The 25,922-nt window shown below is 41.9% G+C and overlaps 1 protein-coding gene across 1 annotated transcript in view; it reads left to right on the top strand.

The window, feature by feature from the left end:
* Window positions 1-917: 917 nt before the first annotated feature.
* EVA1C (eva-1 homolog C) overlaps window positions 918-25,922 on the top strand; it is a 39,183-nt gene continuing 14,178 nt past the window's right edge. Inside the window, exons 1-4 of the mRNA XM_054065088.1 lie at window positions 918-1,339; window positions 16,717-16,913; window positions 20,310-20,433; window positions 23,445-23,600. Coding sequence (XP_053921063.1) covers window positions 1,213-1,339; window positions 16,717-16,913; window positions 20,310-20,433; window positions 23,445-23,600 — 604 coding nt within the window. The 5' untranslated portion in view covers window positions 918-1,212. The remainder of the gene's footprint in view (window positions 1,340-16,716; window positions 16,914-20,309; window positions 20,434-23,444; window positions 23,601-25,922) is intronic.

The raw sequence follows: 25,922 nt of genomic DNA, 5'->3' as shown, positions 1-25,922 counted from the left end.
CCACGCCAGGATGTAAACAGCTAGATGTTCCTGTCTACCCACTTTATACCTAAGCACAACCCCAGGGCAGAAGATGCTTTCATGCCCCATTTCCAGTGGTGCTGCCTTTCCAGATGGCAGCCTAGGAACTAGGAAATGACGTGTCCTGACTCCCCCATACCTCAAAAGGAACTCCAAATTTTAGTTGAAGGTGGCTTAGCAGGTTGTAACAACAAGTTGTTTGAACTTCCCACTGGTTTGCTTTTCAGTCTTACAAAAGATTTCAGGGAACAACCTGAACTCCCTCAAAGTAACTTCAAGATGTTTTGTGCTTTTGCAATGAATGCTTTAAGCAATCCTACACACTTCAGACTCGACTACCCTGAACTGCATGGGGCGGTGATAAGGTGTTGTGAGGCAACAGCATGAGGAAACAGAGAAAGGGAAAGTTTCTTTTGCAATGTGGAAAAGTCAGGGGCATTTCTTAACTCAGCTGTCTGCCCACTGATATCCCTTATCCAGAGATTCTGCTGGGCAAAACTGCCAGCTGGTGTTCCCTGAGAGCCCTGTGAGCATATGGATAAAGACAGGAGCCGGGCTGGAGAGTCGGCACAGTTTGGCATGTGGAACAAGGTAGTTTGCAGGAGAGAAAAGCAGGGAAGTTACGCTGCAGGGGTAACGGAGTGATGGGGAGCACCTTGCATCAGTCTTGGGATAAAAGCAAGCAGGGAAACGTTGTCACACAGGTCAGGGTGTATGTTTAGCCCGTGACATCTCTCCAACCATTGCCAAGCAGGAAGGGGGGGGAGGAGGAAATAAGTTAAAAATAAAGCCTTTCGACAGGGGTGCGAAGGCGAAATCAAGCCTCTTGGGCCAAGAGGGAGGTGCTGGGACCTCGAACTGCCCGGCGAGGGGTGGGGAGAGCCGGGGAGGGCGGGCGAGGTGCCGCCGGCTCTGAGTCAGCCCGGCCCGCACGATGTGCGTCGAGGGCAGTGCCAGGCACGGCGCCGCCGAGAACCCTCTCCCCTTCCCCGCCGCCCTCCGGGGCTGCCCTGCGGTTCCCGGGACGGGGCGGCTGCTCTGCGGCCTCGGGCAGGGCTGCTCCTCCTCCTCCTCCCGCTCCCTGCCGCCTCCCGGTGCCGGGGCAGCCGGAGGGCGCCCGGCGGGACGGGTCCCGCTCCATCATGTGAGTTGTCGGCTCTGCCCCCGCCCTGAGCTGCCCTCTCCCGCACCATGAGCGACGGGAATGCGGGGCAGCACCCACCACGGAGACAGGTAGGGAGCGGGCGGCTCCTCCGCCTCCTCCTTTGCGTGATCCTGCTGTGCAGCGCCGAGGTCGGGGCGCTCGCCGATTTCTCAGGTACGGAGGGCGGACTCCTGCATCCAACCCCAACTATTCTATGATTCTGTGGGAGGGCATGGAGGTGCTGGGCTCGGCGGGGCAGGGGGAGAGCACGCTGCGGGCAGCGGGTCCCGCGGCGCATCCTTCTGCGGGCGGGAGGATGCGGGGGGAGGCAGTGGTACCCGGGTACCCCCAGGCCGGGGATGCGCCGGCGATGCCGAACCCCGCCCGGGACAGCTCGGAAAGCTGCGTAACGACCGCAGAGCTCCAGGAACGTCGCGTCCCGAAGCCAGGACGCCGTCCTATCCCCAGGGGAGCACGGTTCCCATGCGTCGTAGCCGCGGGAAGAAGGGAAAGAGAGGGTTAAGGGCTTCCAAAGGGGGTCAGGTACGAAGGGGCGTGAGGGCTTGGAGCTGTCGGGTTCTTCTCGGCTGCGCGTGAATCGGCAAGGGCCTGACGCAAAGTGCGTGAAAGTCCCTGGAAGGATTCCCACTTTCTCCTGGAGACTTGGAGTCGGGCCCTGAGTGAACCGCCCTCAGCTCCGATAGCAAACAAATGCTACATCTCTCTCCGCTGCGAGAGTATTCCGTGATCCTGGGACGGGAAGAGTACCTCCGAAGCGAGCAGAGGCACCGGGTGTCATCCAGGAATCACATACGGGACCACCGGGAGGCTGCTGTGTCCGTGCAAAGGGACGTGGCTGCAGAAACCGGACAGATGCCCCTGTTTGCAGCGGAACGAAGAAGCGATCTTAATTTTCTGTTTGAGAAGGCTGCAGCCTTGTGGCTTTCCCCGTGCTCCAGGATATCTCGCTGCTGTTAGGAAATCCTTTAGAAGAGCGGTTTCTCTCCTCTCTCTATTTCTCAATAAGCGCTGCGTATTCCTGGCAGTTGCAAGCATAAGGAACTGCCTCTAGGGCAGAAAGCAAACCTTTCTCTTAATGGACGGAGCAGAACTTTCCAAAACCCAGTCGAGTGCATCACTACAAAGTTAGTATATAATTAATAGTCCAAATGTGTTGTTATGCATAGTAACATAGTTTGTGTTAATACAGTTCAAAACACTGGTGCGGATTCTATAGAAACTGTTTTCTCAGCATTGGGATAGAATCTATGATTTTATTATTGTGTCCAGCTCTGTAAGTCTGGACATTTCTAAGCAAGCAACCACCAAATATAAAACCCAGAATTATATACTTGAATAAGCTACATTACTCCTGTTAGATTAATTTCACATGTAAGAGGCTCTTATCTGCTTGCTATCTCATTCTTTGGTTGTTTTTTTTGCTTAACTGCTGGCTTGTAGATGTTAGTTTTGGAATCACATGGTAGTTATCCACAAGAAAATAAAATAAATGTACAAATTTTCCCTTTCAAATAGCCTCTAAGATAAAAAAAAATCCCTCTAGGTTATCTAGGAAAGTTCCTCTCACAAAAGTCCATTCACTTTTCAAATGAAGTTATTTAGATAAGGTTATCCAAGATACATTTCAGAAGTACAGCTGTATTCAGTATTCATTGTGCACTGAACTTTCTGAACAGGTAGAATGACCAAAGAAAAAATCTCTACCTCACCCCAAGGATCAGCATTAAACATGTCATGCAGACAATTCAGTAAATAAGATGTAGAAAAGAAAATCAGGCTCCAAAATTCTTCACAGACTGGGAGGTTTCCAGGCCAACAAATTCTGCTCACTTTTTTTTTATAAATTTATTTTTAACATGGAGATCTAATCTAGAATGACAGAAAAGACCAAAATGTTACTGGAGCCTTTTCAAAAAAGGTATCCAGAGCACATGGAGAAGTTTTTAGCTGCTTCAGAAGTAGGTGCTGTGGGCCAGGAACCGTCAGACGTAAGATGACACCCTGCAGTGCCATCATCAGTCTGTTTGATACCTGTTAAAGAGTTACCACAGCAGCTTCAAGCTGAGCTTCCAGAGTTGCCGAAGTTCCTGATCTGCTCCCTCCCTTAGCAGGAACAGCGACTTGATTTTCATAAGCTCTGTTGAATTGACATGAAAACAAATCTGCCCCCTTTTAAAGGCGCAGTGTCTCTGCAGCTGCCAAGGTGCAGGCACCTGTTGGGAGATTATCCTGAAAGATAAGGAGATGGACCTGGCTCCACCTGCTTTACCCATCACTACACTTTCACTCTTCTGGGAAGGGTGAGGTCTAACCTTGCCCTTCTGAGGGTAAAGCTTCCAGGCAGCAGGTTCCAGGTTTCCATGTGCTGCTCGTATCATAGCAAAAGGAACTGACATCTGCACCTTGAATGTGTTCTATGTGATTTTATCTGGCACTGGGAATTTAGGAGCGCACAGAGAACTGGAAGGCCAGTTGCTTAAACTTTTCCTCCTTTCCACAGATCTCAGGCTTTCATACTCAGATTATCAGGTGCATACTTTTTGGGGTCATTGCCTTTCCTGCTCTCTTTTCAGCTTCAGATCTCCACCTCAGCAGCCCAAACTCTGTTCCTCTCTCCTTCTCCCCTCCAATTCTGACAGCTTTCTGTAACCACTTCCCCAGACTGTTGTCAGATTGCAAAAACTGCACGTGTAATCTTTGTTGTTCTCTTTATGTTTGTATTAAATTATGCAATTCTAATCTGCCCAGGGTCCATGTGTTAACCACAAGACCTAGCTGCTAGCTTGTGCCAACACGATGATGACTCCTTTTGGTTTTGGAAAGGGAAGCAGGGGACAGTGTGCCTGGATAGTGAAGGGTTATTATATTTTTTGGGTTATTCTTTTTTTTTTTTTTTTATGTTTGACCTGTATTTATTTCCCCATTTAGAAATCTGTCATCATTTTTTATGGATCACTTCGCAGAAGCAGTGAAACTAGTACAGTATTTATCCTTCTCTTTTCATAAGACAGAGATTGGCAGCTCTGGCTACGAGTAGAATCTATTCACTTGATTATTGCAGGCCAGTTGCTATTGTGGTCTTACTATTGCTCTTACAGGATATAGAGCTGCAGATTCTTCTCATATATTTCTCAGTCCAACTTTTAATTATGAAAAAAATTGTTGGTGTTTTTGGTAGCTTTTTTTTGAGACATTTCTTCACTGTGCAATAATATTTTGTGAATTGGTATGTGAATTGGTGTTTCCTAGGGAGACAAATGTTCTGAAACAGGACTCCAGATGCAGTTCTAAATCAAACTCTGTGAGGAGGACTCAGTGTTAGTAAGGAAAATTAGTTTCTCCTTTTAATAACAGGAGATATTGGAGGTAAAGTAATGTTGATACACAAAATATCTAAAGATCTGCATGATCTATTCTTCTCTAGCAGTTTGGTGTCAAGAAAGAATTTATTTATTAATTGCATTGGTTATTTAAAGTGGAGGTTTGTTCTGAGGTCTGTAGTTCTCTATCTGATTAATTTTTAGAAGTGTAATCCAAGCGTTTATGCCCAAATTTGAACCCAAAAGCTGAAGGTTTGTAGGAAGAGATTTAAACCTTAGATCTTTGTGCATCTTGGTTTGATTCTACAGCTAGAAAATTTTCTTTCCTTAATGCCTGCTCTTCAAAACACATCTAAAATATCTTTTCACCAAAATAGTTGTTCATATCCACACTTTCATTCCTACTTGACAAAGGTCTGTCCTCAAGTCATTCTTCTCAGTGCTCACTTGCAACTTAAGATAGTTGAGATCAAGTCCCAGTCCAGCAAAGAGTACAGTAAATTTTGCTAGTTCCTACATACTCTGGGCTCCCAGGAGACTGTCAGAAGTAAAGGTGGACATGTTTTTCAAAAAATCAAGGCCTCATGACAGCTCTTTCCTAACAGCTCCTCTTGTGTTTGAAGACTCATTCCCAACACAGGCAAAATAAGGAGCTGGCAAAACCAGCAAACTCATGTATTATACTAAATATACATACTATATGTTATGGTACAGGTGTGTAGAAAGGCTGACTTTCTGCCACCACTGCTGCTGAGGGAGAGCTGGTTTTGCTGGGGATGGTGATGTTCAGGAGTGTGTACCTTCCCAACAGCAGGAGTCACTGCTTCCTTTTCTCCCTGTCCTCCTTGCTGGCAGTGGGAAAAGTGCTCTGCTCTGCCCTTGGCTTTCTGTCCTACCCTTGCTCATTCTCATCTCAGTTGCAAAAGTAAACTGACCTCTCATCTGTCTGGGAACAAATTTCTTCCCTCTGGCAACATTGAGGAACACTCATTCGCCCTTTCTTATACCCCTTTCTTCTTCTGTATTCCATGCTACTTTGAGCTTAGGCTTTCTGCTTGAATTGGCCTCCTTTGCTCATTTCATCAGTCAGTGTCCTTTTCTTTACCTTGGTCCCAGCCAGGTTTTCTGGGCAGCTTTCAAGAAATATGGCTGTAATCGAAGATCAAAAATGAAGTAACTGTGTGATTGCATAACTGGGGTGAAGAATGACTTTCTGGATATGAACAGAAAAAGCAGTGGCTGCTTAGGTGGAACCTTTTAATCTCTGCCTGCTGGTGTCAACTTGTCTTTCCTTCTCCAGAACATTTCAGACAGAACTAGGCATTGCTTTAAGTTCATAGACTTGATCTTCTGACCCAAAAATAGAAAGCAAATGGATCTAATGAAAAAGCAAACCAGTTCACCCAAGAAATATAATCTGATCCCTTGGCCTTTATGCATTAAAAGTTTCCATTCACTTTGGTGGTGTTCACCCATCCCAGATTCCCCCAGGCAAAAGGAAAGCAAACAAATGCTTCAAGCACATGCTTTGTTTGTAATAATGTGGCAGGATCAATCATGACCTACCACAATGATGCAGAGGGATTTTTGTTGGTTTTGTCTTGGTCAGATAAAATCCTGTATAAATTTTCTTGAGTCAGTTCGTTTGACTCACTGTGGCAAATGGAACTTGTCCTTCAACCAGGATGCTTAAATAAGTGTTGAAAGGAGTGATGTCAATGATGCATCTTCTTGATACTGCCTTGGAAAAGTCAAATGAAGCATTTGATTGTTTTGTTTAAAGAAAAAACGTTTCATTTTAGAAACATGTTTCATTTCAGTAATATGGGAGTAAGCCTCATAAGTTTGGTTTATGGTTTCTCTAAGTGGAGCAGGTTTGCATCTAGGATTTGTTCTATGGAACAGGGATGTGTGGGTCAGAAGTGAGATTTTAGTTTAGATCATAGTGCTGACCTCCAACGTGTTGTTTCAGGCCTGTCTGTGCAGTTCTCACTGCTTTCCTGAGGAAGCATAGCTTATAAAGTCCTGTTTTAGATGTGGATTTTGCCTTTTTTGTTGAATCCACTGATCAGATTTAGTCACTGTTGTTAGAGAGGTAAAAGCTTTGGTCCTATTAAGTTCCTACACACTTCGTAAGCATAAGCAGCTGGATCCTACTAGCATCCTCAAGAAAGGAAACTCCCCAAAAGCTCTGCCAAAGTGAGTTAAAGTGTGGTACTCCTACCCCTACAGCAGATGTTGGGGAATTTGGGCATGGGATACAAACCTAAAGGAAACCTGACTTCCTGAGCTCCACTGCTCAGAGGCCAACGTTTGAGTCTGTCTTTCAGATTCTTACACCTTTGAGGCAGGAACTCTCTCTGTCCTCACTGTACAGATTGCTGGGACCTGACACATCAGATGTTATTTCTATGCAAACTAAAGAGCACGGATTAGCTCCCTCTTGCCTTCCTATTCCATCTGGTGCTGATGCACTTTCTAGTAAGACAGAGCTTCCACAGAGTTTTCAGCTTTATTAGAGAAAGGGGTTACAGACCTGCTCCAATTTGATGGAAGTGTCCCCAGACAAAGAAAGCACTGTCTGATCGGTCACCGGTTATCAGAATTCTGTCATCTGCCAACCATAATCTACAATTAAAATTGAAATATTTTTATATATTACCAAACACAGAGAAAATAGTGTCTTAAAGAGAGCTGAAAAGCAGAAGGAGGTGTGGTTGCGCCTTATTTGTGCAGCTTTGGTGAGTCATTTAATCTGAATTTCTATGCATTTTAAGAGTTTTGTTTCAAAGGTCTATTGTGTGGCTTCTGGCAACAAATTAAATGCCAGTGATGTTTGGCTCTTAATTTAGAATTAATTTTAAAACATCACTCATAATGTAAGACCTGATTGAAAGCCTATGGTCACTGGAAGGATTCCCAAGGATTTCACTGGGCTTTGGATGAGGGTCTCAATCCACAAATATCTGTTTATTTTCTTTTGTTGTATTTATTCTTGGATGGGAAAACAAGCATTAATTTTTCAGAATAATTTTTCAATTTTAGACTTTTCATTTCTTCAGGCTAAAACCGAGTTCGGGACAATGAAATGTTGTTATAAAGAAATTAATCAGGATATGAGGGTAAGGTGGGGTTTTTTTTGTTTTTCTGGCTTGGACTGTAAGCTGAACTGTAAGCTATCATAACCCTGCAGATCTGTGAGCTACCAGAGGATGGACTTAGTGATTCAGTAAGCAAATTCCCTGAAGTCTAATTTATTTGATTTTTTTGAGTGTCAAATATAAATACGGATACAAAATAAATGGTGTTTGAGTCAGAGTTCTGTTTGCAAAACAAAGGCTGTATTTTGTTTTCTGAGGAGCTGGCAATGAGTCTGCATGGAGGTTCAAGCTCATAAATCCAAGTTTTCAGAGAAATATTTTTCTCTAGGCCCTGAGGTTCTCCTGCTTGCAGTCTTTGAGAAGATTAGAACTTCTCTGTCTCTTGGGTGTAGTGATTCACTTGTTCTGTCTCCAGAAGCAGTTGCCGCCTGCTGAGCCTTTCTCTTGTTATTTCTGGTTAATGGCACTAGAAGAGGCTACTCTGTCTCCAATCAAAAGAAATATTTTTTGGCAAGGGCAGAAAAGAGCCTCACAGTCGCTCAATGTTGTACCTCTTGTCAGCATCTTAGGATTCGAGGGAGAAAATCTCCTTTTCTACTATGGTAGTCCCATATTAAATCCCAGGACAAGTATTTGCCCCTGTGGCTTCATGGAATAGTTTAGAGAAGTATGACTGACTGCAGCATGGAGTTTACTACAGACCAGAAACTTGGAGGATCGGTCATAGTTTGCCTTTTCCTAACAAAAGAAGGGAAGAAGAAAATAGAAAGTGAGTGAGAAAAAGGAAGTGCATAGGTTATCTCTCTAATTTCCTCAGAAAGCCATTGGGATACTACAAAAAAAAAGCATTACTCTTAGGAGACAACACAAGGGAATAAGAAACTGTAAATCTGAAGGAAGCAGAGAACAGCTGTGGGAGGATATGAAAGAGAATAGGCATCTAGTAGGTGAGTGTTCATGGATTTTGCCACTCTGCAAAAAATTACTACACATAACTGCAAGTCTGAGCTGAGTGGCATGAAGATGAAGAGGTTATGTGATTCCTGGAGAAACAATGCCTATGTAACATAACCAAAAATTTACAAGAGGTCTGTACTTTCTTCATGATGTCTTGGTTTATTTTTCTAAAACAAGGTCATAGCTTGGCTTATTGCATGTGCTGTTACTTGCTGAATAAATTCTTTTCATGCACTGGAGTTAGAATGTGGGTTTATGCTGAATTATCTGCTGGTTACCTGGGTCCTTTCTCTGGCTTAAGTGATAACCAAGCTCTTGCTTAATTTGACCCTCAGATTTAGCAGGCAGTGAGAGTTAGTTTCAATAAGATAGTTATGATCCACATTATGATCCATGAGATATGTCTGTGAGAAGACAAAATTAAAGAAGACAGTTCCCTTAGGAAAGCACACGTGTTGATAAAGCAGTTTGTGGAAAACCTGACTGATGTCTTCATCAGTGATGCCTGCTTTAATTGTCATACTATCTCATAAGCACTTCCACTTTTAACTTCTTTCTTATGGAAGGCTTAATCTCTCATCTGCATTAAGGCCAATGAAAACAAATTGCTCCATTAGCGGTAGGCTGATTAATTCTCCAGCATATGAAGTCTGACACAAAAAAAAAAATAATATTAACCCTCTAGCTCGCGAACCAAGAGTGGGAGGGGAGAGACGAAGAGAAGTTTATAGAACATGTGCTAACCTGTCACAGCGAGACAAGGCTCAACTCTATCGCTTCACTCAATACAAGCGGACACATTCAAATATAGACATTTTCTAACCCTCAGTTGAAAAATGTCAGTGTGCAAGAGTCAACAGTGAGTTAACATCAAGTTTCTTGTGAAACTGAAGAAATCTGTGATGGAGAATTTTCAGTTATTGACCGAGGCTGACAGTGAAGAGATCCCAAATATTGAGTTGGTGCCAAAAATTCCTTTTTTGTTAGTAATAGATGTGAAAGCAAAACTGATGGAGATCCTCAACAGCCTTTCGGAAAATGATCTGTGGATTGCCTTGAACATTGGCAGCATCATGTGCAGCTGTGTGTGTCAACTCAGAATGGAACTGTCTTGAAGGTGATCATAGTTGACGAGTTACAGGCACAGTCTTGGGGATTTTGTGTCAGACCTCCTAAGTATGCTGTCTCTTCAGCAGCAAGTTGACTTCTAGCTTTAGTCAATTAGATTGAGTTGGAAGTGACAGTTTTTACCTTGACCTGTTAGACCAGGCTTCAGTTCTCATGAAACTTGTAGGAACTTTATTTCTTTGAGTCCTGTAGCCCTCAAGTTTGAAACTGTCCATTGAGCTTAAAAGTTGTGGAGTTAAATAAGGGAATGGCAGATGGACAGAGATCATGATCTCATAAGATTCAGCTCCTTTAGAAATGGTCAACTGAACACTCTCGAGGACTGATCCTAAGAAAATCAACAGCTTTGGATGCTTGGGAACCAAACTAAACATTTGGAAATTGGAAGGTTTTTTATGATCACTACCTTATAAGTGAAAGTAGATTACCACTAGTTTTTCCTAGTGAATATCTATGTCCACATCAAAAAGGTTTCAATAACATAAAAAATACAATGATTATTTTTCTTACATGCCCTTTCAAAATTATTTTCCTTACATGCCCTCTCACACAGTACAAGAAAAAGGATGAAGTTTGTAGGATAGCACTTACTTATAAAAGCTATGAGCCTTGAAAGGAATAGTGGAAAAAAAGCACACTGAAAAAAAAAAGCAGTGGAGGGAAATTAAGTCAAATTAGTGACTGTGCAAGAAAATATGTATTAAACAAGTATGGATTTTTATGTGTATCTGCTGAGTGAAGCTGTTACGCTCATTTCTAATGGTGAGTAGAACGAACAGTGCTTCTGCCTAAGGGTATGTCTTACTGATAAAAGACTGTAAGACCAAGTCTGGCTAGAGTGACTCATACAGTATGCTCACAAGACACTTGAGTGAAAAAGAAGAAAGTGATGGGTCAAGAAACAGCATTGTGAATTTTAGAAACAGTGTCTTTCCTGGATAACATTTTGCCCTCTGTCACAATTTCTAATGCTGAGAAAGAGCTACCACAGAAAGAACTTGCAGGCAACTGAGGTAAGAGACTAAGGAGAATTAAGAGAGGCAGATCCTTGCTTCTGTGAATGGAGCCAAGCAGGCGCTGTCGTATCCACACACGCAGCCTGGCTCTGAAAGCAGTGATTATGCAGTAACACTGAGCAGCATGGTCTGTGGCGTAGCTGCCTCTAAAGATCAGTGGAGGATATGGCAGAGGGGATCGGGGAAGAAACTTAGGGGTTAATTTCTCTTCAAGGCTTCGTTCACCAAGCCATGGAGAAGATATTGCTGGAGAAGTGCTGCAGCTGGATCCCAAATAAATATATAATATCAGATTGATACTTCTAATGGTGTTTGTAGTAGAGTTTATCAGCAATTCTGTTATCACCACATGAGATCTCTTCCTTCAAACTTGCCAGTCTTGCTTGTGTATTTTTAATGACTGTTGGCACAGTTCTTCATAAAACTGCAGGAGCTGATGTAGATTTACTGAATGGATTAGCCTTCTGGGACTCCCACAACAATATGTGTGCTATTTCAATCTATTTTGATCTAAAATTGATTTGTATGTCTTTAAAACAAGCTAGCAAATTGCTGTGCTAGTCAAGCTAGATTGAACGAGGCACAGGAACTTAGAATACTAAATCTGTATATGAAGGCCCAGTTCTGAGAATCCTTGTAGGCTGTGTGCTGCTCAGTTTCAGGCTCTAAAAATTTTGCATTGCAAAGCTGCTGTCTTGCCAAAAAGACATTACATCAGTCAACACTGAGATTGCATTTAGTATGTGGTAGGCATTAGACTCACAGCTTGAAATGCTGTTCTCCTTGATGCTTCCATATGGTAAAGCTCATGCCAGTGCAGTGAGGCTGGACAGAATACACACATTTCTTTTTCACTTCAGTGCTGACGGCTGAAAAGGGACCTTAATCCTTGTGCTAGCATCCTTCACCATAGGAAATGAATCCAAGAAATCTTAGTCCGCTGTCCTCGCTTGTGCCATACACAGGAGATGTAACGCATGTCTCAACAGACCACTTCCAGGATTTTTGGTAATCATCTTTTTTTTTTTAAACTGAAACTTTCTAAGTTGCCAGTTTTAAAGTGTTTTTAGGAGAAAAAGGATATTCTTGTATTTTCATGTCTTCAGGTTCATTGCTGCCATGATTTTTATTATTGAAAGCAATTAGGAGCAAATGTTGAGTATAAAAGCTATAACCTTTTAAAATCTCTTTTTCATGCAAAGAGGTATCTATTTACAACTTTTACTCTCTTAGGCCAGTTATTTTTGTCCGTCATTGCTATTACAGTTTATCAGTGCTCCTTTGCAAGAAGAAGTTATCAGTAAGGTTTAAAGCTTTGTTCAGCTGTTCAGCCTCAGTGTTTTGTGTGGTTTTCTGGTGCTATGTTTTCTTAGTTGAGTTCTTTGTCAACACAGTGGATGCTGTGACTAATTTGGCTAATTCTGGAAGAAAGGATTATGCTTCGATTCTGCATTGGTGTTTTCAGTCTCAGTAAAAAGTTACAATGAGTGAGTAGTCTGGGTTATGCAGACAGTTGAGTGGGATGATACCTTCTGGCCTTCGTATCAATGGGATCTGTTTATTGCCGTATGATTCAGGCTTAACTTCTGAGCCAGTCTGTAGTGTCTTGTACATTACTTTGTATGCAGAGCACTGTATACATTGCTTATGAATGTGTGTCTTGGATAAATGGGAAAGTTCCTAGTGAGGCTTTCACACAGATATGTAGAGATGTTATTGGGACACTGCAGTATTGCCAAGTTTTCCTAATTTAGACAATTCTCACAGCTGACTTTTTTTTAATACAGTTTCATATTGTTTTAAAGAAGAGTGATATTTTTTATTTTTGAAAAAAGAAAGAGGAAATCTGTAGTCCTCCTCATTACAGAATAAGGCTTGGAAAAGTGACTGCCACAGCTAAACACCACCTCCCCCTCCATCGTCCAACAACCCAGAAGATAAAGACAAAAACCCCAACATTAGATTTAAAACATTAAGTCATCTAAGGACTTCTGTAGGGTCTACGTAAGAGTTTGTTTTCTCAGGATAGGAAACCCCATAATTCCCAAGTCTTCTGGCTTCCCAATCCAGGCTCACACACTGGCATGACCTCACTCCATCCATGCTGGAGCGAGCTGTGGTTGTGCTCCAGCTTTCCCTGTGCCCTGCTTTACAGGGGAAAGGGAATCTCCTCATGCTGGCTGGAGGGGATCTAGCGAGTACTTCCCTAGCAGTTAGGGGACCAGGACTTAGAGATGTGTTGTAGTTCAGGCACAGCATCTAGCTCCCATAATTAGATATCTTAAAAAAAAAGTTTTCTCAGAATTCACAACTGACAGATATTGATTGATTAAACAAATACAAAACGAGAGATTCCGAACAACAAATAGTGCCGTGAAGTGGCTGTAGCCCAGGCAATGTGCTGGGCTGGTGCCTGAAAGTGACACAATCCTGCTGTCTCATTTGGATGGTGACACAACCCTGCTGTCTATCTTGGATGACCTGATTTAATTGCGCCAGTTCAGAGAAATGCAGAAAAGGAAGCGTGCCTCAGAAAGAGTGACAGACCCATTCAGCGGTTACAATGCCCTCTCTCCTGATAGTCGTGGCTGTTATTAATTGTAGAGATAAGAACATGTTTTTCCCCTAACCTTACATTGTTGTTCATCTAAATTTGCTGCCTCGGGGGAAGTATGTTTCTGTACAGAATTTGGTAAACAATACAGGGATACTCATGGTCTTACGAAGATGAAGCTTTCCACCAGGGTGACTACAAGGCCACTCTGCCCAGAGGAACAGGGAAAGCACCTGGAAACTGCTCCCTCCTGTGCGAGCACCACTCTGGGACCAAGACAAGAGGTGGCAAATGCTGAGAAGACTTTATTCCCTTACCGTGCACAGGGCTGGCAGTCACCCGGTATGTGAAGAGAAGCAGCATAAGGAGAGGAGAGAAGCAGGAGTTTTTCAGGGAAGAACAAGAGGAAATCACGACTTTTTGAGTGCAAATTCTTTCTCATCTTGGGCTTTAAGCTGCCCAGCCAGCACCATTCTTCACAAAGGGCTGACTGCTCCACCTGCGTCTATGTAGTCTGTGTATTTAGTAATAAAAAATACAGGTTTTATGTGGTCTGCCATGTGAGACGAGCAATTTGGATACTAGTACGTCACCACTTCTCTTATCAGAGAACATTAGGTTTCAGCCAATTTCCATTACTATTTTTATCCTTTATTGTGTGCAAATACAGAAGGATTTTAATAGCAGAGTCACTTTAAATGCCCCTTGGAAGACTGGAGAGTGTGATGTCTTATTTCCACCAGTCCATCTAACACTATTTTTATAAGTAAACCGTATTTTTCATACAGAATCAGAGCAAGTTTTTTAAAAGCATTTTTTTAAAGGATTGAATAGTTGCAATTGTTGGAGCAAGGTGCTTAGAAGCTGAACTAGGAATTTGCAGGATCAAAGTGGCAGTTAAGATGCCAGGGAACTCATCCAAATCACAACATAGCTGATACTCTTTAGGGAATACTGGGCAGTTTTGTATACAGCACTCTTGGCTCTGAGTAACTTAAAACCTGGAGAATTGAAATGATTACAAATATCGGGCTAAATCTTTCAAGGTGTTGAGTGCCCACAACTCATGTTGGGCTGAATACACTTTTACACTGTGGCCCTTTATACTGTGATGGCACTGTCAAAGGCATCCAGCGGCAGCAGATACCACTGGAGGCCCCTTTACAGTGTCAGACCGTAGCAAAGTCGCCTGGGTGCAATTGGGCAATCGGCCCATTTTCCTGGCAATACTCAGCACCTTTCAGGAGCAGGCTGACAGGAGTGGCTCTGGCAGGAATGCTCAATTATTTGTGATCTCAATTACACAAAAACCGTAGGGATGGGTTTGTTGGGATTTTTTTAACCTCTGAACAGCCATGGGGATTTGTGCTGGGTTGGTGTCCTTGAGAATTAGACCGCAAATACAGGGCATGAAATTCTCTCTGTCTTGATCTTAGTCGCAGTGCTCTGAATGAGTTCAATGAGGTGAGGAACTCACCTACATCTCTGCTGTCCTGGAAGATGTATTTAGCCGACTCCTGTCCTCTCCTGGGCTCTTGATCAGGAACAGCAAAGACAATAGTGGAGCAGGCTTCTCCTTTCTCTAGACTTAGTAACTGATAGGGGAGATGAATTTTCCTATCCAGTCACACAGCTGGAGATGGGAAAGATGCCAGAGAGCTGAAGTATTCTATTTTCATATCACTTACTTGGAATACTTAAGTTTCTATTTAAAAACCTTTTTAAACCTCTCTGGTGAAAAGTTTAAAAAGGGCAAGAAGTGTCAAAGTTAAATGCCATGAACAAACTCCTTTTCAGTATTTTCTTTGCGAAATTAGTTTTTGTTTCAATGATACAAAAGCCTTGTTATGTTAGTTTTGATCCAGCCAATAAAACAAGAAAATATGTTTGTTCCCTCCATTTTATTTAACAGTAATAATGTTGCTGTCACCACAATGGGGTAAGCAAGACTTCTGAGGAGATGTTAGCCTTTGTATTTAATTGGCCTAATGATATGTTTGGAAAAGAGGCAAAGATAGGAAAATTATATTTTTTTATATTAAAAAGATACTTATGTAATCATGGTCTCAGTTTTAAAACTTCTACAAACCTCTTCTCAAATCAGCAAAAGCTCTTAATGCTTTCTCATTGCTTAATGTGTTGGGTTTGAAAAAGTTTAGGTTTTTTGACAAGAACGTGGATGAACTTGAGAGTTGGGAAGTTGGGAGTTGATTTTAGAGAGAATTATATAGAATTTGATTTATAAGAATAAAGAAGCTATTCAAATAAATTATTGTATGCATGTTAATTAAAAGTTTGGCTAGTAGTATAAGAATTAGAACACAAATTTGCTTTGCTTGTAGTATATTGGATTGTCATAAAACTCATGGGGGGAAAAAGTGGTTTGGGGCCTAATTTCCATGTTTTTGTGGATGAGGGTTGGTTGTAGACTGGTCTTTTGCATCCTTTGTCTCTTCTGTCCCTCATGACTCTTCTTCACTCTTCTTCATCCACAAACCTTTTCTGCTTAAAGATAGTTTTCAATCAATTGTGACAGAGTGGTAGAGATATCAAAGCTTAGGTGAGGGAAGTCTTTGAATTAAATTACCCCTAATAATTTCCCATCACGAGCACTAATTTGTAATGGTCAAAGATAGGCAGTCTGCAGGTTTTCATTAAAGTATTCTGCAGAACAGAGAGAAGGGCAGTAGGAGATTAAATTTATAACTATCCATGGTAATAACAGAAATCTTGGTTAATGAGACAATACATGATGAAATACAAACCAGAAAAATAGCTGTCTTTAGCTCTTCTGCTCATGGACTTAATTATTAGAAGATGCAAATGGGTGGTACAGGTGAAGAGCTGCATAGAGATCCTGCCTCTCTCTTCTGGTAACACCGACAAACTCTCTAGCAAACAAAAACTTCTGTATATCTTACTTCTGGGTTTATTCTAGCACCTGTGGTGTCCTGCACTCATGGACCACCTTTCCTCTGTTACCCTAGCATCTGATACAATGATACAGAGGGAATAATTTCAATTATCACTTGTGTGAAATACAACTGCCTAGGAGCCCAGAACTGCAGAGCATCAGTTTAAGACAAGGTATAAGGAGTACCTTAGCGGCTGGAATACAAGAGTCTAGCCTGCAAAACCAATTTTAGCAAAAACACCTTGGGATTGTTAGCGAGGGACTGAGGCCATTTATTGTCAGTGAAATGATATCTCTGACCTAGTGCCACTGCTGGAGAGCTGGCAGGGACTCTGACTCACTGCCACGCCACCTCTTGTTTTGCAGTCCTGAGTGTTACTAGCATGTAAAGGTTGACCCATTCACAGAACCATGTGGTATGGCAGCAGGCCATACGTATAACCTTGACTACAATGCCCTTTCCAGAGACTGATTGTGGTTTTCTTATTATCTAACGAGTCATTTCCTGTACTAGTTGTAACAGAGCTGAATATTTTCTAGGTTACCTAACCAAACTTCTGCAAAATCATACTGCCTATGCCTGCGATGGGGAACATTTGAGTCTGCACTGTCCTCGGCATTCAACAATAAGTGTTCAGTCAGCATTTTACGGGCAAGACCACCACATGTGTAGTACTCAGGAACCTGAAACCAGGATGGCAGAACCCATAAACTGTGTGGCACCCACCTCTTTGCAGGTATCGCGTGTTGATAAGGTTCTTAATGCATAGAATGTTTTTGACACTTTCCATGTGGTGAGCTATGCTCGACAACAAATGTTTACAACATTGATTGAAATTATGTTGTGTCTATATCAGTTTACCATCAAAAGTATTAAAACTGAAAGGATTCGTCTGGCCAACAGGATATTACCATAGGATTGTGAAAGCTTTGTAGACTTTCTTCTATGTTGATGAGCCTTGCTTTGGAAACCTAATTTTCAAAGTTCCCTAAGATGATAAATTCCCTTCTAATCAAGGGCTGGTCATGACAAATAAAGCAGATCAGCCTTAATTCATCCCACAGGCCCTCCTTGTCCCCAGGAGAGGATACAAACATTGGACAGAGCTGGATTATAAATGCACTAAAAAAGATGGCATTATGGTTGGTGTCTGGCTAGTTGCATGCCTGTCTTCACTCACTGAAAAGGCATCTTGCCAGCTAAACAGCAGGCCCTAAGCACTTCTGCAGATATCTATATTTCCATGAATACATGATTTGTATCAGTAATATCCTATGGTTTATTTACTGGTCTCGCTTAAGTAAATATGATTTCTACTTTGTAAAGTATTACTTTCTGCTGTGGAAACTTTTGTAACAGGGCTTAGAAGGTTTGACTTACACTGCTGTCAAAGGCTTGTTTCATAATAGTGAAAATGCCCAGTGTTAGGCCAAATTCAGTAAATCATTGCAAAAATGAGTAGTCAGTGGAATCTGAATATGTTCTGTTGGTGAAGCTGTTGTAAATTACAGAAGCTTTGATGAAGCTTGCAACATTTGCGCTTGCAGCCGAGCATTACTTCTTGACCAGAGGGACTGTCTGTTCCTACCACTAGTGAGATGAAGAGTTTTAAAGAGCAATTTAGTGGTAATATCCTGCCTCCAGAAACAATATTAGGGCAGTTTTATAAGAGTGGCTTACCCATGCTGTACTGCAGCTTGTGAAGACATTCCAAATATGACCTATGGGCCATGTGAAAGTACATCTCTCCACCAAAACCAAAAGGCCAGATGCATCCTTGATGTCATTTTACTGACTACAGTGAAGTGACACCAATGGTTACTTTGGGCTTCTGTGTGCCTTTGTGAGGTCTTCATGGCCAGTTTTTTCCCTTGAGTGTAATAAACACAGCATGGGATAAATGTTGTGTAAACTATCATCATCATTCAGGCACCGCCACTGATCAAAGTCATGAAAGCATTTTGACAAACATGAGAGATACAAATGCTATGTATCTTAGGGAGTTCCGGTTCTGTCAAGGAGAAGAGGCACATCCTGTAAACTGATTTCTTAGAAAAGAGCACCAGTGATCTCATCCCTCTTCCTTTCCCTTTGGAACCGCATCTGCAGTCTGCATAATTGGGCATGATGCTGCCCTGCAGATGGGAGGAAGCATAACAGGCATTTTTTACAGTGACCTATTAAAAGGATTACTGCAAAATTAGATCTGTCTCAAGATACTAGCAGCTCAGTGCTGTGTCATTACGAGTATCATTGCTTGCTTTTGTGGTTGCATGATTTTGCACAGCAACATGATAGAAAATGCGACTGCTGTTTGCATTAAGTAGGAGAACATACAGACAGATGCACAGGAGATGATTCAGCTCAGGTGCAAACAGAAGGTGACTCAGTAGGGTACAGCATCTCCACTTGCTAAAGATGTAGCTCTGTTTCACTGGCGTGTTCCAGAACAATCCCAACTAAGGAGTTGTTTGTTTGACTTGCAACTCTGTAAAAGAAGAATTGACTGATAAAATTAAGTCTGCTGTGTTTTTTCTTCCCTTTTAAACTCTTGAGAGTGCACTTAATGCTTGAAGTGTTGGATGCAAGTCGTCTTCTTCTACCAACAGGAACAAAAAGGCAAGAGTTTTATGGGATCACTGCAATGTGCTGCCAATGTGTATAATTTGTGCCTGAGAGGGATGGCTTCCAGGGATGACAGGAGAGATCCAGCCACTGCCAACTTTCTCAGCCTGAAAACAAGAGTATAGCTTGTGCTGTCACAGTGGTAAATTTGGGATTTGGCTTCTTGCTATGGCTGAGACCCCTTCTGATGAGAAACAAGGCAAGAATTTCCATAGATTTTATAGGAGTACCTAAAACTATTAGAGAATGAAATCTTAGAGTTACTCCTGTAAAGAAGGAGGTGACCCAGAGACAATGCTCTCCTTATCACAGCCTGCTGTTATTTTAGCTACCCAGAATCCTGGGCACAACACCACAGACCATTAAAAATTAATGTATAGAAAGCCCTCTCTAAACTGGGCTTTGAAGGTGAATAGGAGTTTCATAAGTACACTGCTGTATTTAAACTGAGGGGGTTTAGGTGCTTTGGCTTGTGACTGGGTTAAAAACTAGACTCAGACTTGTCTTGGGCAATGCCTTCATATTTTCTGTAGCTACAGCTCTGAAGCCACTGATGAAGTGGTAACAGGAACGTGAGCACTAGAACAACTGAGTCCTTTTGCTGAACTTAAGAGGGTCCACGTGACCCTTTTATATATAAGACTTCTGACTTTTTCTGGTTTTCTCCTACTGTTGCCAGTGCCAGTGACGCAGCATGGTAAGAACCATGGTGTATTGCTGGACCTAAAAATCTGGGGTAGATATGGCCTTACAAGGACATTAAAAAGAAAAAAACAAAAGAGAACAAGCAGGCTTAGGATAGACAGACATATCTGTGCTATACAATAAAACTAATTCTGGAATTGCAAATGGCAAGGCAAGTAAATACCTGATAATGTGTGTAACTGCAAGCCAGAAGTAAGTGCCTCTTAAGCAGGAGGTCCTACATAAGGCTTATAGCTAGAGGTCACACCAAGTCAGTTAGAACTCTTTCAAGTGAAGGTATTACAGAGCATGATCAGATGGACTTAAGTGGATCGAGATGAAATGCTTAAAAAGACATCTTTTTGAGTTACCATACTTCATCTGGGCATTGCTGTTCCGTAAATGCTATGAGAAGTGCATGAGTACATTGAGCACATCAGTGAAGAGGCTGGAGGCTAAGCACATTCCCACTTGCTCTGGGCTCTGCCAGGAGTTTTGGGTATGACTGAGGCTGTGGTGGCACACAGTAAGATCTGGCCTACCTGGGAGGAGGCAAAGGGAAAAGTGTGAATAGCAAATTGGTAACATCCTAAGTTGCCATGAGCATCACTGTGATGAATGTGTTTCTATAAACTTGGCCATAACTCAAAGACCGGTAGAGATGTGGCCTAAATCCAATGATGCAGATGTTTCTTAAATGTTTATAGTCAGTTATGAAGAAATTATTTCTCTCCTCTATAGAACAAAGTACAACTATGTGTTCTCATTGCTGTATAGCTTCATACCTTGTTTTCAAGCCTGTCCGTTGTGCCTGTTGTTCTAGAAAGTACTGGATGAATGCCAGAACCTGAGATCCTGCCAACTGCTTGTCAATAGTCGTGTTTTTGGACCTGATCTGTGTCCAGGGACCACTAAATTCCTTCTTGTCTCCTTTAAATGCAAACCTAGTAAGTAATCCACATCAGGCAAATGTGGTTTTGTGTGTGTTTTGTTGTTTGTTTTGGTTTAAATGCCACTGCACAAAGCTTTGCATAAATCCATGTGAAGCTTTGAGACTCTTGGATTAATAGCTTTTTGCTACTTTACCTTAGCTCTCCATTGTGTTTGCAACTTCAGTGCGCTTGCTGCCTAATGACCACTGTAGTTTGGCAGAGTCAGATGTCAAACATCAGACTAGAAAGGAAAAATTATTTGGAAATTACTTTTAAAATTATGGCAATGTTAATGTCCTATTAGAAAGATAAAGAAAGATAAAGCTAAACAGCAAAAACAGATGCCTGGGATAAGGATCCAAATGATGAAGAAGGTATCAATGATTAAGCAGGTAGGGCCAAAGTTTTGAAAGATTCTCTGTTGCTGCCTCCCATTTCTAGAAGAGCAGCTGGAGAACACACAGACGTGGCTAACTTTATTACAGAAATCCATTGAGAATCACCTGTATTCTATGCAGGTAATTGACGTTGGTATGTAAAGGGACAAATCTTTCCTAGAAAACAATGCACTTTGTAAACATAAGAAAAGCATAAGGAAGATTAGGAAAATCATCATGAGGTTTCATTTATTGGGTTTTTTTAATTATTTTTCTTGTTGCTATTGTATATGAGAACAAGCCCCAGTAGCCCAAGGGCTCAGCTTTTTTTGGCAGCTAATCACTATTTTGGCTGAAATGAGTCCCAAAGAAAATAGTTCAATGATGATTTATGGGTAGGTTCAGCAGCCAACTCAGAGATATCATCCACAACTAAAGGTGATAGCACAAAAGAGATTTTCTTTAATCAGAGCACTAAGATAGACGTCATTAGAGGAATAGGAACAGGTGTGGCAAGCAAGCTAAAGGGCCAGTTTATGCAGAGTATTTAAGTCAGAGCAGAGATATGGGAATGGAGTAGGCAGATGTTACCTTTGGCAAAGTGCTGATACATGAACTCCCATGGAGATTTACTGGGCCAGCCATCGGGCAGAAAAAAAAAAGTATGAAATTTAAAATTTTAATTATCTGTTTTATTATCTTAATAGTATAAAAAATTACTGCATTACTAATAGATGGATATCATAGCTGTGTCTGTGTAATTAGATGTCTCTTTTTACTAATCAGAAGTGGACTGGAATCCTCTTTGTTACTTTTATGAGGTGCTTAATATTTTTCCCACTGGAAATGAGCTACTTTGAATATACAATGTTCCCTGTGATCTGAATTTTACAAAAGCTGGTCAGAAGTGTATTTAACAGCAAGTACTGCCTTCAGAATTGAGGAATAGTCCAGTTCCTATGCAAATTACATGATTTCATGTGACAGGAAATTTATATTTGGGGGTAAGATACCAATATTGTTAGGCTTCGCTGTGGAAATCACCCTTACTCAGGTCATCATTTGAATATAACTTCATGTATAGTTCACAGTCCCCTTGCCTTCAAGTGGGCACTTAAGCAATTGTCTGAACCCTTTAGTTTTTCATCTATTGGAAATATTGTCACCGCGTATTTGCAGAGGTCTCTGTTGTATTCTTAGCCGTGACGTACACTACTTGCAGGTTTGTCTCAGTTGCCTGTACTTCCACAGCCTCTCCAGCAACCATGGAGCACAGGTGTACAGACACAGAGTTCAGCATCAGGCTCTCAGCCCCTTGGGTCAGAGACACTGTTTTTTTGGCATGATCCTCATGAGTGTATGGTATGGCAGGTGCTTCTGCAGAAGTAACAACCTGCAGCAGGTCAAGAGTTTTTACAAATCATTCTTTTTAGACTTAAACTTGTGACTGCTGATGAGCTCAAATGGAAGAGCCTGAACTATTACTAAGAACATTAACCCATTTTTTTAATCTATCCTGTTCTAAATGAAACAATAATGTTTTCTTTATCAGATAGCTAGGAGGTTGCTCTCTCTGCAGTTCCTCTAACACCAACGCTCCCACTCCATTTACAGGGATACCACTCAGTAACAATGAGGTTTCCCTTCTCTCCTGCTCAGCTCAGGGACCTCTTTTTCCTGTTTTCACATTTTTGAAGGACAGAAAAAAAAATAGAGCAAAATAAACTCTTCTCTCTGGCTTTATCTGCAGTAAAAAAGATGTGCCACCATGCCTAGACCAGGAAGACTTAAGCAGTAAAATGCTGCAAGCAGAGCAACTGCAACTGCTTAGGCCAGCAAGAGACCTCCTTGGCCAGGTAGCAGGTTTTAACCAGTTCTCTAGAAGGGGTATATCATGCTATCTGGAAGACAATTTTACTGGCTTCCCCACTTCTATGCTGAAAGTACTGCCAATGTGCCAGTGCCAGCTGAGGAAGAGAGGGGGTGTATTTTTCTCAGGCTCCTGATTCACATTGCTTTGTCAGCAAAACTTTCAAATGAGCCCGAACTGGATAGTCACGCCTGGAGAAAACCACTGACCTTGGTGAAGCCATGCAAATATAGCTGAGAACACTGTCTGGGTCTGGGTACGTAGCCCATCCCCGTGCCTTTGTGCCTCGCATTCTTCAGCCTCACTCAGTGCTGCACGTGGTAGCACTGGGTGATGCCAGCCATCCCCATGACTGATGAATGGATGGAGGCTCTCAGCGCTCAGGAAGGTGTAGAAGTAGGCGTAGAATGCAACATTGTCCCATGGAGAGACAAAAGGAAAAGACGAGGTTTCTCCTACTGAGCAGCAGTAGAAAGCAGGCCAGGCAGTTGGGTGGGAAGTGGCGAGACTGTTCCACTGGGAGAGAAGATTGGCGAAAGTTAACTTTTTAATTCATTTCAAGCAGGAGTTGGAGGCTTTAGATAGTCATGTAGGAATAGTTCAGTTGGAGGGAACGCTCTGCTTTGCTATTGGCTTTGTCTCTGGTTGTCATTGAACCACACATCACTCACAATAGAACTTGCAGAAAAGCTATTTTCTGTCATGCTGCTATTTGCTATTTACAGTCCAGCTGAGAAAATTGTGTTATGCTACCATATTGTTATTTGTTTCTATTTTAGCTGAATACAAAACCAAATCGGCATGTGAAAACCAGGAACTGAAACTCCACTGTCAGGAGTCCAAGTTCCTTATCATCTACTCTGCCACCTATGGCAGATGGGCACACGAGGAGAAAAACATCTGCTCGACAGAAGTGGAGCGCGTTCCCCCCTTTGGTATGTTTTTAAACTGTTGATAGACCTTTTTGAAGCAGGTGCACAGAGAAGAGGGGAAATGAATGGGGAGAAAACTTCAGGTGCAAGAGCAATGGCATTTTGAAAGTGCCAGTGATTGAAATACAAGAGAGATTATTTCTGAAACTCACACAAATTGGCTAGTATGATGGAGAGCTATAAAGTAAGAAATGCAGCAAAGCAATAGGCTTCCACATTGTTAATCAGTCCTTAGTATGATTAACATCAAAAAGTCTAGTTCTGTTGGCTGTGTTGAATTTAGGTGATGTATACTAAGTATCAGGGGTTTGCCTCTCTTCTTGCTCTGACTTCTGACAATTATTAGGCAAACAAAGTGTTAACATACCTTGTCTTAATGTAACCTTCTTCTTTGATCTCTGTTTCTTCCAGCTCTACCTTGCCTTAAATGCCCACTGTAAGGATAGAATCCATAGGTCAGGGTCCATTGCTTTAGATGCTGTTGTATGACCAGACTATGGCAGTATACTAGAAAATGAAACGTGCCTGGGGTTTCTCTCTGGAACCAAGTCCAGCAGGCAGGAACATCCTATCTATGTAGTACTTTATCCTCCAAAGTAGGATGACTACATGCAAACTGCCTCTTGAGGCTGCTTCCTGGCCTGTGCTAGCTCCTGAACTATGATGGGGAGTTGTTGAGAGGATGCTATTGGCCTCAGGCCAAACAAGTGCAGGGACCAGACTTATCAGAGTGGAGTGCTGTGTTGCAGTGCCTGAAACATGCCCTCTCATTAGTACAGATGCATCCCTATATATATATGGGGATGTCCATATATATATAGGATGTCCCTTGCTCCGACTGTGGACGCTTTCGGACACAGACCGTTCACTTTAAATAGGTAAAAGAACCGAAAGTATCATAAGTAGTTGTATGGTCTACATCAATAACCAGTCATTGATTTCACTGTATAGTCTCAGCTGGTGTATGATTAATGACTTATGACTGACTTTTTATCACTAAATATCTAAATGTATAGTAATGTGCAGTTGTGAGGGTCCTTGATGCTTGTATGAATACTATGTCTTTTGGTTGACACTGAAGGTAAGAAGATAGATTTTCATGCCATGGAGGCAGCTAGCACAAGGTATGTGTGCTGTTCACATCCCTTAAAACCATACAGGGAAGGACTTACAAGACTGATGCCAAACTTTTGCAAAGGCTGAACCTTACTCCTAAGAAACATGCTACAAGCAAAATCTCTAAGAAGCATCTCTGAACATCAAGAAGATATTGATAATTGGTCTTAAAAGCCACTTGTCTGCGAGCCAATCTTTCTATTTATTTGTATGCATATTATTAAAAATGTATTGGCTGCAAATTGAAATCTGTTCTTTATTAATGACAAACAACAGCTTTGGACTGAGACAGATGTATGCTGAATTACTATTATTCTGTGAATAATCTGTCAAATCAGCTAAAAGATTTTCAGAGATTTGCTTCAAAGGGAGCACAGGAAAACTCAGCAGTTCCTTAGCATAAAGGCACTTCCTCATGCAGGAAATAAAGTATATAAATCCATCTCTGATATTGGTAATACCTGTGGCCTCGAAGCACTTGTAGGATCCTGATTGTAACATGTAACATGACTGCCTCCCGTTGGAACTGGTATTCTGAGCCAGTTTAGAAAGGTAACTTAGGTGGCATTTTCAGTATAGAGGATGAAGAAGACTGATGGCATCGTGTCATCCCTGCTAGATAAAGCCTTTACAGGAGAGTTGTTCTCTGGTCTGATTAAGTCTTGCTTACACTGGGCAGTGGAACAACTTTAGCACCAGAAAATGCCAACCAAAAAGCCCACACAGAATGGGTTATGGGAAACCTACATTCAGGTCCCTTTTCTGATTCAGATAAGGAGAAGATTTGAATCTGCAGAAGAGCTTGAACTACAAGAAACTCTTTACCCTGTACACCGGTTGATAGGACAGCACTACTTCAGTCCCAAGGCTTATACATAATTACACATGTAACTTGCACTTTTCATTTCTAGATGTCTCTTGTTTTGTTGTTTTTTTTAAATGACCAGAAACAAAAGCTGCACTTAGAACAACTAATTTTATTCAGTGTGGCTTGGGGAGGGGGGAGGATTTGTCAAAGAATATGAAATTTCCATATAAAACCACGGTAAAACATTTTTCCTGTTTTTTATCACTTTCACCATCAAACTGAAATACGGTATTTTTACATGTCTCTGATCCTGCTCTCTGACTTGTCATCAGGACCACTCATTCCACTGAGTGGTCACCACTACCCACTTTAAAGAACAGCGCATAAAATTTGTCTCCAGG

The sequence above is a fragment of the Cuculus canorus genome, chromosome 1 (assembly GCF_017976375.1).
Source record: "Cuculus canorus isolate bCucCan1 chromosome 1, bCucCan1.pri, whole genome shotgun sequence".
Lineage (NCBI taxonomy): Eukaryota > Metazoa > Chordata > Aves > Cuculiformes > Cuculidae > Cuculus > Cuculus canorus.
The sequence above is the reverse complement of the archived record's forward strand: the minus strand, read 5'-3'. Positions and strand labels throughout refer to the sequence as shown.